The sequence below is a fragment of the Chiloscyllium plagiosum genome, unplaced genomic scaffold (genome assembly GCF_037043375.1).
Source record: "Chiloscyllium plagiosum isolate Xiang-an unplaced genomic scaffold, Cpla_swu_hap1 HiC_scaffold_1, whole genome shotgun sequence".
NCBI lineage: Eukaryota > Metazoa > Chordata > Chondrichthyes > Orectolobiformes > Hemiscylliidae > Chiloscyllium > Chiloscyllium plagiosum.
Genome location: NW_028270139.1, coordinates 71,355,863 through 71,369,326, shown reverse-complemented (window position 1 = coordinate 71,369,326; position 13,464 = coordinate 71,355,863). Strand labels below are relative to the sequence as shown.

The window sequence follows — 13,464 nt, the reverse complement described above, 5'->3', positions numbered from 1 at the left end:
TGGTAGGCTTTTTTGATCCTCAAATTTGTTCCCTCATCACCTGTCTCAGATGATTCAGCCATTCTGGTCAATAGTGGGGGTGCAGCAAAGGTTTACCAGATTGATTCTGGGGATGGGAGAATGGACTTATGAGAAGAGTTTGGATTTCTTGGTCCTCTGCTCATTGAAGTGAGAGGGGATTTCTTTGAAATGTCTAAAATTCTGACTGGGCTGGATAGACTAGATGCAGGAGCAATGTTTTCCCAGGTTTAGAACAACTGGTCACAATCTCAGTGGTAGTCAGCCATTTTGAACTGGGTTGAGGAGAAATATTTTCACTCAGAGAATGGTGAACACGTGAAATTCTTTACCACATCTGGTCACAGAGCCCAAATGATTGAATATATATTTTTCAAAATATACATATTTCTAGAGGCAAAAAGTATCAGGGGTTATGGGGTGGTGATGGGATTATGACTTTCAGATAGAAGAGCAGACATGATCCTGTTGATGAGTCAGAGTGGCCCACTCCTGCTCCTAATTGCTATATTTTTATGGTTCCACCATTTTGACAATGGATATTGTCATCTGATCAAAGTACATTCTATGCCTTGTCGCCCTCAGTACTTCCTCCAAGATTCATCAGATGAGGGATTGTATTCAGTAATAATCAGTAGGAAGTTTCCTTGTCCATGACAAAGGTGAAGTTATGAGATTTCATGGGGTCCAGAGTCAGTCTTAATGACTCCCAAGGCAACTCCTTCCAAGTTGCATTCAAACTTGCCACCTCCTCCATTTGAGTCTGTCCTCCCAACTGTATGGGATTTATGCAGGAATTATGATATTGGAACCTGGGATATTGGCTGTAAGGTATTATTGATTCTGTGAATATGCCGATGATCTGGATTTCGTTCCTAGGTTGGGAGTGTAGACTGCAAATCCAAACTGTAAGAAATTGCCTTGAGAGTTGGGATTTCCATTGCGGAGAGGCCAGTTTCTCAGGGAGTCTGACTGAGGGATTCCAGATGGGTACAGAGGCTACCAAGTGCGGGGCTCGGCTGGTTTTTGGCCCCTTCTGCCACTATCCCAGCAACAGAAAAACTCTACATCATTTTGATAATCCAGGCCTAAGGTAGACTGCTGCCTTAATTACCCTGTAGGACACCTTTCCCAATTTTGACAAAAGCCTTCAGCTATTAGTAAGGATGACTTTGCAGTGCTGAGTGTGCCATTGCCATTTTGTAAGGCAATCCTTCTCGTTTTATTCCTTTTAGTGTTATCCACAATAGCATAACTCAGTAGCTCAGTTAGGGCCATTTCAGAAGTCAGTTATGAGTCAGTCATGCTGCTGTGCATCTAGAGTCACATGTAGCCCAGACAAGATAAGGGCAACATGCTTCTTTACCAAAATGATATTAATAAACCAGATAGAAGTTTACCACAATCGCTGATTGATTCGTGGCGCCTTTATTAAGACTTGCTTTCAATTTCACATGCTTATTACTCAATTGAATTTTTAATTAGTTAATTGAATATGAATTCATTTGAAGTTTTGTCTGCAGAGCATTCACCTGTAGTTTACCTGTTGAGTGACATTACTTACATACCATTGTCTCTCCCAAAAAACGGAAGCAAATTTACATCAAGAAACCAGAATGCGTAGAATTGTTGTAATCTTTAATGTTCAAGGTATTATAATGTTGATTACTATTTGCAAGATTAATAAATGGACAGAATAAATAAGTTAAAGGAAAACAGTTGTTCGCTGTTCACTATAATTCTGATCAAAAACATTATGGAGGGATTTTCAGAACTGTTTAACAATGCTGAAGTTTCAAAAGTGATGTAACTATTATATTTGAATTATACCAACAGTGACATATAATGTTGTTGAGTAGAAGATTCCTATTTTCAAGCTGCACTCCCATATTCTTACTATCTAAATAAGATCATCTTTCTTTAATTTGAAGAATGGTTTCTTAAGGTGTTATCAGAAAACAGAAAGAAACTAGCATTTGATCTTGATTTCCCATCATGTGGTGAAAATATTACTGCATACATACTTTACTAATGAGATGTATCTACTGTTCTGATAAACTGATTGATGTTAACAGGAATACACGATCGATGTGTTCTTTCGACAAAGTTGGAAAGATGAAAGACTTAAATTTAAGGGCCCAATGAACATTCTTCGATTGAACAACCTGATGGCCAGTAAGATATGGACACCAGACACATTCTTTTATAATGGCAAGAAGTCAGTGGCACATAACATGACCATGCCAAACAAGCTGCTACGAATCCAAGATGATGGGAAGCTTCTATACACAATGAGGTAAAATGTTCAATATTTAAAAGCTGCAAATATTCTTTCTGCAACTCAGCTAATGTCCAATGTCCCTACCCCAAAACTAGTGTTAATGAAGAGGTACATATGATAGAGAGAAAAAAAACTTTTAAATAACTAAAATTTTGGATTGTTTCAACAGTCTTTTAACTGCAGTACAGGCCATTGCCATAGCCCTGAAAATGGTACGAATTATGTTTACTCACTATTAGCTCATAATTGCAATTATTTGTGGACGAAACTGATGAACACTATGGGTAGAAACTTAACTGTGGCCATGCGTGGCATTCCAATGGTGGAACTGGAAGTGTGCGTCATTTCTGCTCTCTACCTTTTTCTTCATTTCCTTGCCATTACAATGAGAATTTAAAACGCCAGTGGCGTGTGTGTGAGACACATGTGACTATTAGCAGGAAAGCTTTATAGTGCAGAAACTTGTTATCAACTAATAATGCAACATGAATGTGAGGACTTTAAAAGAGGGTCCTGAACAAACAGGGAGACTGTGCATCATGGCCCAATCTCTCCTGTCCAATTGCATTACCATTGCTGAAGATTCTTTGGCAGCAAGAAGCTGGTATATGTGTTTAATAAATTTAAATGTTACTTGCAATTAATACACTTTATGTTGGTTTTACTTTATTCATATGAGCATTATCATTATTTGTTGAAACTAACTTAGTCAAAGAACTAAATATACAACATGCCTTATGGTTGGCACACAGTATTGGTGAAAGGGGAGCTAGAGACATTCCTTTGCTGTGGAAGAAACATTGGTATCTTTTGCATTTACTCTTTTATTGAATATGTATATTAATGTTCAGTGTTGCATTTACCACTCTGAGACACAGCTGAGCTTGTTGATTCAGCTGACTTGCTTCCTTACATTGTAAAGAAAATTATTGGAGGTTGCTCTTAGTAGGAAGAGTTGAAATATTATTGATGAATTCGAAGCTTGTAAGGACTCTTCCAGGCAAAAGCCTGAAATGGACACACATTTCAACATGACTGAATCAGCCCTTTAAGTCCCTCCTTTTCTTATCTTTCCTCAACCCACCTCCACTCCCAACCTTTGTGTTTCCTCAGATCCCTCTTCTACACCCCCCAACTTCCTCCACAATCCCTTCACAGCTGACTCACCTTGTTGGTCCTGAGCCTTGGTGTCAGCTGCCATGCTCCTGCTCCCTCCCCTTGTCTCTCAGAGTCCAACCAAACAAATCACTCGTCTCAGACAAACTGTGCTAAACTGTTGTATGAAAGCTTTAAATGGATGTGAATAAGCTTCTCATGTGTGGCTTTATCCGGAAGTTGGGGCATCATTATAACATAGAACATAGAAAAGTACAGCACAGAACAGGCCCTTTGGCCCATGATGTTATGCCGTGGTTTAATCCTAATGTAAAATATAATAACTTAACTTACGCACCCCTCAATTCACTGCTATCCATGTGCATGTCTAGCAGTCGCTTAAATGTCCCCAATGACTCTGCTTCCACCACCACAGCTGGCAATGCATTCCATGCATTCACAACTCTCTGCGTAAAGAACCTATCTCTGATGTCTTCTTTATACCTTCCTCCTAATATCTTCAAACTATGACTCCTCATACCAGTCAATCCTGCCCTGGGGAAAAGTCTCTGGCTATTGACTCTATCTATTCCACTCATTATCTTGTATACCTCGATCAGGTCTCCTCTCTTCCTCCTTCTCTCCAGAGAGAAAAGTCCGAGCTTATTCAACCTTTCTTCATAAGGCAAGCCCTCCAGTCCAGGCAGCATCCTGGTAACCCTTCTTTGCACCCTCTTCAAAGCCTCTGTATCTTTCCTATAGTAGGGTGACCAGAACTGGACACAGTATTCCAAGTGTGGTCTCACCAAGGACTTGTAGAGCTGCAGCAAAACCTCGCGGCTCTTAAACTTGATCCCTCTGTTAATGAAAGCCAAAACACCAGATGCTTTCTTGACAACCCTATCCACTTGGGTTGCAACTTTGAGGGATCTATGTACTTGCACACCCAGATCCCTCTGTTCCTCCACACTGCCAAGAATCCTGTCTTTAATCCTTTATTCAGCATTCGAGTTCGGCCTTCCAAAATGCATCACTTCGCATTTATCCAGGTTGAACTCCATCTGCCATTTTTTAGCCCAGCTCTGCAGCCTGCCTCATGTCGCGCATAGAACATAGAACATTACAGTGCAGTACAGGCCCTTCGGCCCTCGATGTTGCGCCGACCTGTCATACCAATCTGAAGCCCGTCTAACCTACACTATTCCATGTACATCCATATGCTTGTCCAATGACGACTTAAATGTACTTAAAGTTGGCGAATCTACTACCGTTACAGGCAAAGCATTCCATACCCTTACGACTCTCTGAGTAAAGAAACTGTCTCTGACATCTGTCCTATATCTATCACCCCTCAATTTAAAGCTATGCCCCCTCGTGCTCACCGTCACCATACTTGGAAAAAGGCTCTCCCTGCCCACCCTATCTAAGCCTCTGATTATCTTATATGTCTCTATTAAGTCACCTCTCAACCTTCTTCTCTTTAACGAAAACAGCCTCAAGTCCCTCAGCCTTTCCTCGTAAGACCTTCCCTCCATACCAGGCAACATCCTAGTAAATCTTCTCTGCTCCCTGCGTGTTCAAGGACTGTAAATATGTTACAAGAAAGAAAGTGCTGATAGATATCATGAAGCCCAAACTGATGCAAACTAACTGCTGAGGTAATCTTTAAATTTGAAGGCTCTATTAGGAAAACAGCTGATGTCAGTCACCCTGTCACAGTCATCGCATGTCCCACTCTTGCAGACCCCATTAAATCACTGCTATGTCCTAATCAGTATAGAGACAAGGAAGATTCAGAGCAGTAGAAAAGACATTGTAGCTAAGCAGCTCTATGCACCCATCTCTCAAATGTAGACCTTTCATTCCTTCTATTCATCCTTCTAAACCTGTAGTCTAGAAATTGTTCTGACAGCTCTGAGAGCTAAGGCCCAGTATGCTCTTCAGCAAGAATTCAACTGTTGCAGTTAGATAGGCATTGTCCACCTTTTGTGAATAAAGACAGAAAAAATGCTCAAAACTGTTGATATGTTTTTGTCAAATGCAGTCAAAACTCTTTAAGCACCTAACCCCCTCCAGGGCCAAGCCAAGCAGTAACTTTGCTGAATATGCTGTCAGAGGTGGCATTTAAATAAGCCAATTGCTGCTATTCCTATTGCCACTGGCCCTCACACCCACGCTCCTCCTAATCCACCAAATACCTGACTCTAATGTTGGATGCGATCTGGGGATCCAGTTACCTCAGGACCGACATGAAGTTAGCAGGAGTCTGAGCTCTGACTCACCGACAGCTGCTTTACTTATGTCAGCACTGTTCAGTCCTGAGCTCCTTTTTAAAATTGTACCATTTAGATTTCCTGCCCCTGCATTCATTTCATAAAATAAATTGTACCACACTCTCATGTTTAATTTCACTTGCCATGTGCCTTCCAATTGCACCATTCTGTGCATGTCCTTCTGAAGCTTGTTAGTATCCTTCTAACTATTCTCACGTCTCTCAGAGATATGGATAAAGCAGGGACAGGAATGGTTATTGCAGGTTCTGGGACTTAGCTGTTCCAGTAAGAACAGAGAAGAGGGTGAAAGATGGGTAGGTGTAGCATTGTTAATCAAGGACAGTATTACAGTGGCAGAAAGGGTGTTTGAAGACTCTACTACTGAGGTAGTGTGGGAAAGGAGAAGTCACCCTGCTGGGAGTTTTCTGTCAGCCTCCAAATAGTTCCAGAGATGAACAGGAAGGGATAGCAAAAGTGATTCTGGATAGGAGCACAAGTAACAGGGTAGTTGTTATGGGGTCTTTAACTTTCCAAATATTGACTGGAAATACTATAATTTGAGTACTTTAGATGGGTCAGTTTTTGTCCAGTGTGTGCAGGAAGGCTTCCTGACACAGTATGTAGACAGGCCAACATGGGGCGAGGCCACATTGGATTTGGTACTGGGTAATGAACCTGGCCAGGTGTTAGATTTGGAAGTAGGTGAGCATTTGGATGATATAGACCACAATTCAGTTATGTTTACTTTAGCGATGGAAAGAGATAGGTATATACCGCAGAGTAAGAGTTATAGCTAGGGGAAAGGCAATTACGATGCGATTAAGCAAGATTTTGAATGCATAGGATGAGGAAGGAAACTGCAGGGGATGAACACAATTGAAATGTGGAGCTTATTCAAGGAACAGCTACTGCAGGTCCTTGATAAGTATGTACCTGTCAGGCAGGGAGGAAGTGGTTGAGCAAGAGAGCCGTGGTTTACTAAGGAAGTTGAAACTCTTGTCAAGAGGAAGAAGACAGTTTATATAAGGATGAGAAGTGAAGGCTCAGTTAGGGCTCTTTAGTTACAAGTTAGACAGAAAAGTCCTAAAGAGAGAGCTTAGAAGTGTCAGGAGGGGACATGAGAAGTTGTTGGCAGGTAGGAGCAAGGAAAACCCTCAAGCTTTCAATGGGTATATCACGAATAAAAGAATGACTACAGAAGGATTAGGGCTAATAAAGGACAGTAGTGGGAAATTCTGCGTGGAGTCCAAGGAGATCGGAGAAGCGCTAAATGAATACTTTTTGTCAGTATTCACACTGGAAAAAGACAATGTTGTCGAGGAAAATTCTGAGATACAGGCTACTAGACTAGATAGGATTGAGATTCACAAGGAGGTATTAGCAATTCTAGGAAATGTGAAAACAGATAAATCCCTTGGGCCAGATAGGATTTATTCTAGGCTTTGATCTTTCTGTCGTCATTGTCTACAGGAATAGTGCCAGAAGACTGGAGGTGTGCAAATGTTGTCCCTTGTCCAAGAAGGGGAGTAGAGGCAACCCTATTAATTATAGAGCCTACTTCGGTTGTGGGTAAAGTGTTGGAAAGGGTTATATGAGATAGGATTTATAATCATCTAGAAAGGAATAGGTTGATTAGGAATAATCAACACGGTTTTGTGAAGGATAGGTCATGCCTCACAAACCTTCTTAATTTCTTTGAGATGGTGACCAAACAGGTGGAGGAGAGTAATGCTGCTGATGTGGTATAGATAGATTTCAGTAAATAGTGTTTGATAAGATATCCCACAGTAGGCTATTGTACAAAATATGGAGGCATGGGATTGAGGGTGATTTATTGTTTTGGATCAGAAATTGGCTAGCTGAAAGAAAACAGAGGGTGGAGGTTGGTAGGAAATGTTCATCCTGGAGTTCAGTTACTAGTGGTGTACCACAAGGATCTGTTTTGGGTCCATTGCTGTTTGTCGTTCTTATAATTGACCTGGATAAGGGCGCAGAAGGATGGGTTAGTAAATTTACGGATGACGCTAAGATTGGTGGAGTTGTGGATAGTGCTGAAGGATCTTGCAGGTTACAGGGGTACATAGGTAAGCTGCAGAGCAGGGCTGAGAGGTGGCAAATGGAGTTTAATTCAGAAAAGTGTGAGGTGATTCACTTTGGAAGGAGCAACAGGAATACAGAGTACTGTGCTAATGGTAAGATTCTTGCTAGTGTAGATGAGCAAAGAGATCTCAGTGTCCATGTACATAGATCTGTGAAAGTTGCTACCCAGGTTGAAAGAGTTGTTAAGAAGGCATGCAGTATGTTAGCTTTTATTGGTAGAGGGATTGAGTTTTGAAACCACGAGGTCATGTTGCAGCTGTACAAAGCTCTGGTGTGGCCACACTTGGAGTATTGCGTACAGTTCTGGTCACTGCATGATAAGAAGGATGTGGAAATGTTGGAAAGGGTTTAGAAGAGAAGATTTACTAGGATGTTGCCTGGTATGGAGGGAAGGTCTTACGAGGAAAGGCTGAGGGACTTGAGGCTGTTTTCGTTAGAGAGAAGAAGGTTGAAAGGTGACTTAATTGAGACATATAAGATAATCAGGGGGTTAGATAAGGTGGACAGGGAGAGCCTTTTTCTTTGGATAGTGATGGCTAGCATGAGGGGACATAGCTTTAAATTGAGGGGTGATAGATATAGAACAGCTGTCAGAGGTAGTTTCTTTACTCAGAGAGTAGGAGGGACATGGAACGCACTGCCTGCAACAGAAGTAGATTTGCCAACTTTAAGAGCATTTAAATGGTCATAGGATAGTCATATGAACTAAAATGGAATAGTGTAGGTTAGATGGGCTTTGGATTGGTTTCACAGGCCAGCACAACATCTTGGGCCAAATGGCCTACGCTGCACTGTAACATTCCATGTTCTGTGTTCTATTTACCTTATTTCTAAGTTTTGCATAAGCTGCAGTGAAAGTGTTTATTTTATTGTGGTCAAATTGAGTTGTGTAAAATTATTAATTTACAGAGAAACATGAAAAATGTGTTAAAAGCATCAAAATGTTTTACTGTTAAAGTCAGTGCACTAATTTAGTTTTCTTTAGCTTTGCCTTATAAATATATACGAAGTACAAGTGATTTGTAATTGGAGATTTGAACAAAATTGGAACAGTAGGAGGGTGCATTTCTATTTTATTGACGTCATGTCATATTGCTGTGACAAATTGATTAATCGGTATCCTTAAAGTACAGTAAGGTCACTTTATGTACAACAGAGACCGTATGAGTCTAAAGAAGCAAACTCTCTGGTATATCTATTAATATTAGTAAAACCTGTAAAACAAAATTCTGCTGGTTGAATTAGCCTTATTCTTCTATTGAAAATGTCAGTTACAACAGCATGTGGGCTGTAAGATTTAGAAATAATGCAATGTAATTCTGATAACATGGATTTGGACATGAGGCTATTTGAAATGGAAGCAGGGGTAGGCTCCCAAGCCTGCTCCACCATTCAAATAAAGTCAAGGCTGATTGTTGCCTTAACTCAACTTTCCTGCCTGCTCCAATAATCCAATATCATTCCCTTGTGGAACAAAACACTACACAATTCAGCCTTGAATATGTTCAAAGGCAAAGTCTCCCCTATACTTTGGGATGGAGATTTGCAAACATTAATAATCCTCTGTGAAAAAGAAAAAACACTCCTCATGTTTTCCTCCTTTTTGGGCGACTCCTTATTTTCAAACAGTGCCCCTCATCCTCGATTCCCTCTTAAATGGAAACAGCCTCAGGATTTACCCTCTCAATGCTCCTCTGAACCTTATGTTTGAATAAGATTATTTCTCATTTTGCTAAACTCCAATGAGCAGAGGCCCAAACTACTGAATATTTCCTCATAAGGTAGCTCCTTCATTACAGGGATGAACCAAGTGAATTTCTCGAGCAGACTCCAGTGGATGGGGATCAAAGTGGTATATGGTGATTGAACCAATGCCCTTGACAGTTGTCACAAGAATTTGTGCTCTTAAACTCCATCTCCTTTGCAATAAAGATATTCATGGCATGCTATATAACACTAGTACTTGTATCTAGTCACTGAATGTGTGTTCCCACAGGCTTACTGTCCAAGCAGAGTGTCCAATGCACTTGGAGGATTTTCCAATGGATGCACATGCTTGTCCCTTGAAATTTGGGAGCTGTGAGTATTTCAGTTTGATCTTGTTTATTTGACAACATTTGTTCCATAATTTTGAGCCTAATGATTTGTTATTTTTAGTTTATAACTTAGTAATTAACTTTGATCTAAATGCATGGCCTTAACAGAGATGCTTATCCATTTAAAGTAAGTTAACACCTCTTGCATTATTCATAAGAAAATTTGTGTTCTATTTAAGTGTTGTACATTAATATGCATAAATATAATTTCAAACCTATTGTATTCTGCATAACGTATTTTTATATCACAATCTTCTCAAAATCAACAGAGGAGAATTTACAGATACAAAAAACGAGCGGCCAACTTGTTAATTCAGTTTACACGATTGCACAAAGTCTACTTTATACCTTGTGAGTTCTCAGTTTAGGATTGCCTCTTACATCTCTGTAATTGTCAACAGTGATTCTCAGAATACTTTGTGTTCCTGATGCTAGAACCTTACAACTTATTGTGGTTTCTACAGCAACAGATGCCAAGTGGATAGCATTTCTAAAAATTCAAATATCATCCCTTTCTCTATCTCTTTCTCCCTCCCTCCATCTCTTTCCTTCTCACCTTTTTATTTTGTTCTTTTTCTCCCTTCCTTCCTTCCCACCTCCCCTCCCTATTTGTTCCTCCCTCCACCTTCCTTCCTTTCCTTTCTCCCTCCATCCCCTCCCCCTCTCTTGTTCGCCCTTCCCTTCTGCCCGCTTTGCACTTCTCCTTCCCACTTCCTTCCCTCCCTCCTTATCTCTCCCCATTTCTCAGCCCACCCCCTCATTTCTCCCTCCCTTTCTCTTCCCTCTCTTTTTTTTCATATATCAGTCTGTCTTGTTCCCATGGCTGATAGTGTGGTTGGACCTTCACAGGTAGGTAGTTGTGGAGTTTCTGTCAGATAATCCTGCAGTTTGGGTTTCACTATCTGCTGTGGAGATTTAGATTTTTTTTTTAGATTAGATTAGATTACTTACAGTGTGGAAACAGGCCCTTCGGCCCAACAAGTCCACACCGACCCGCCGAAGCGTAACCCACCCATACCCCTACATTTACCCCTTTACCTAACACTACGGGCAATTTAGCATGGCCAATTCACCTGACTTGCACATCTTTGGAGTGTGGGAGGAAACCGGAGCACCCGGAGGAAACCCACGCAGACACGGGGAGAATGTGCAAACTCCACACAGTCAGTCGCCTGAGGCGGGAATTGAACCCGGGTCTCTGGCGCTGCGAGGCAGCAGTGCTAACCACTGTGCCACCGTGCCGCCCACAATTTATTTTGACAGCCTGGAGATTCCTTTGGTTGACAGGTTTGGTTTTCAGTCGGGGAGCACTCACTCCGCAGCAGGCTGCCATCACAAGTAGGTCACCTAATTTTACTCAAGGAAATGTGTGATGGGGGGAATGGCAAGGAGTCTTATCCTTGGCCCTGAGGTGTGCCAAGACATGGCAAGGCGCCAAGGGTGGTTATCCTTCCCGAACTCCTGCTATTGGTCTTCATGAAGCTTGGGAAACCTAAAGCAGCCACAAATAACACTGCAAAACATATTATGTATGGGTGGCATAGTGACCCAGTGGTTAGCACTGCTGCCTCACAGCTCCAGGGTCCTGGGTTAAATTCCAGCCTCAGGCCACCATATGGGTGGAATTTGCACATTCTCTCCATGTCTGCGTATGCTTGCTCTGGTGTCCTCCTACAATCCAAAGATATGTAGGTTAGGTGAATTGGCCATGCTAAATTGCCCATAGTGGTCAGGGATGTGTGGATTAGGTGCATGACTCAGGGATACATGTAGAGGAATGGGTCTGGGTGGGTTACTTTTTGGAGGATCAGTGTGGACTTGTTGGGCTGAAGGGCCTGTTTCCACACTGTAGGGATTCTAATTATTGTATCTGAGATTGCCAATCTCATTAAGATATTTAAATGGTCAACGTGCTTCCTGTGAGCAGGTTGTCTCTTCCTCCCTTGTCATACCACTAATCAACACCAAGATGAGCAGGTCAAGTCAAGCTCTAAATTTTTAAGGTTACAGCATTTTACATGAAGGCACCCCCAGGCCTTTGAGGTTAAAACTCAGCCCTGTAGTCTCTGACCTGTTTCTGGACCCTTGCCTATGAAATGGACCAATTTTGCAGGAATTTACGAGCAGCCCAATGAGGTTACTGTTCTGGCTTTATTTTCTGTCCCATCTGATCTCCACAATCTAAGCGTTGAGCGCTTATGAAATGAAATTATTCCAGACCTGTAAAGTGTCTCCACTTTAGTTCAAATTGCATGTTAACCCTTGCTGATGGACCATGATTGGCAGCTGTGGGGAGTCTCTGAGAGTTTTCTGTTACTCGGAATCAGTAAAGACAGATGATAAAATGAATCACACTCCTGTTCTTCTGAATGCAGACCAAGGACACGGGGGATTTTATCCTATCCCCACTCTTAAATCCTGAGATTTGCCCAGAAGCCCCTATTTTGTCCTAACTGAGTGCTGAGAACTGCTATGTAACGACTTAAAATTTGTCGGATGCACTTTGTATGTATTTCCACAATTAACTTTCAGCGGGTGACTGACAAACTTGCAGTGGACCGGGTGGAGATTTCAAGAGGTTAAAACTGTGCTAGTAGCCAATTTAAAGCCAGTGATTTCCAGGTTTGCTTCAAATGAGTTTGACTGGCTGCATCTCTCCTTGTTGGGAGAAGGGATTTAGCAAATAAAACATGTTAATTACTCAGTTCTTGCAATATTTTAAGCTGCATTCAAATTTTGACAATGTTTGTTAACATCTCCTGGAAGTTCTCAGTGTGCCAATTGCACATGTCCGTACCCCTAGCAGCACTGCCTGTGATATCATTCATCCCATTTGCTCATATTTATTGTGATTCTTTGAACGCTGCCATGTTTTATATTGTTCAAAATCATGTAACACCAGGTAATAGTCCAACAGGTTTATTTGGAAGCACTAGTTTTCGGAGCAGTGTTCCTTCCTTCGGTGGTACAACATTAGGTGTTTGGAATAAAAGCCTGACAGTGCTCAACAGTCTGGCTGCAGGAATTGTTTGCCCTGACTGGGAGAGTCCAAGTAAAGGGGTCATGGTCTCAGGATATGGGGCAGATCATTTATGACTCAGATGAGGAGAGATTTCTTCATTTCCAGGGTGGTGAACCTGTGAAATTTTCTACGACTGAAGTCTGTGAAAATAAGCGATTATGTTCCAGAAATAAATGAGTAAATAGTTTTCTAAATAATAAAGGTGTCCATGGGAATGGGGACAGAGTGGGTATGTGGCACTGAAATAAAGGATGAATCATGACCATGCTGAGTGGTGAAGCAGATTATCGATGGGCTGAATGGCCAATTCCTGCTCCTAGTTTCTTTGTCTCTGTGCTTCTGTAAATATAATGATTCGGAGATGCCGGTGTTGGACTGGGGTGTACAAAATTAAAAATCACACAACATGAAAGGAGTGAAACTATCACTGTATTCTAACAGATGAAAGGCTTAACAGACAATCAATTCTTCAATGTATAATTTCAGTTACATCACACTGCAAATTTTTGCTATAAATTCTGTGTTACGATCGAGCCCTCCACAATCACCTGATGAAGGAGCATCGCTCCGAAAGCTAGT

General features: G+C 41.4%; 1 protein-coding gene across 8 annotated transcripts in view; it reads left to right on the top strand.

Annotated features, from left to right (window-relative positions):
- Positions 1-13,464, top strand: part of LOC122550669 (gamma-aminobutyric acid receptor subunit alpha-2) — a 256,406-nt gene that overhangs the window by 163,665 nt on the left and 79,277 nt on the right. For all 8 annotated transcript variants that reach the window (XM_043691775.2, XM_087987813.1, XM_043691756.2 and 5 more), the window contains 2 exons: positions 2,094-2,314; positions 9,764-9,846. In XM_043691775.2, the coding sequence (XP_043547710.1) occupies positions 2,094-2,314; positions 9,764-9,846 (304 nt within the window). The remainder of the gene's footprint in view (positions 1-2,093; positions 2,315-9,763; positions 9,847-13,464) is intronic.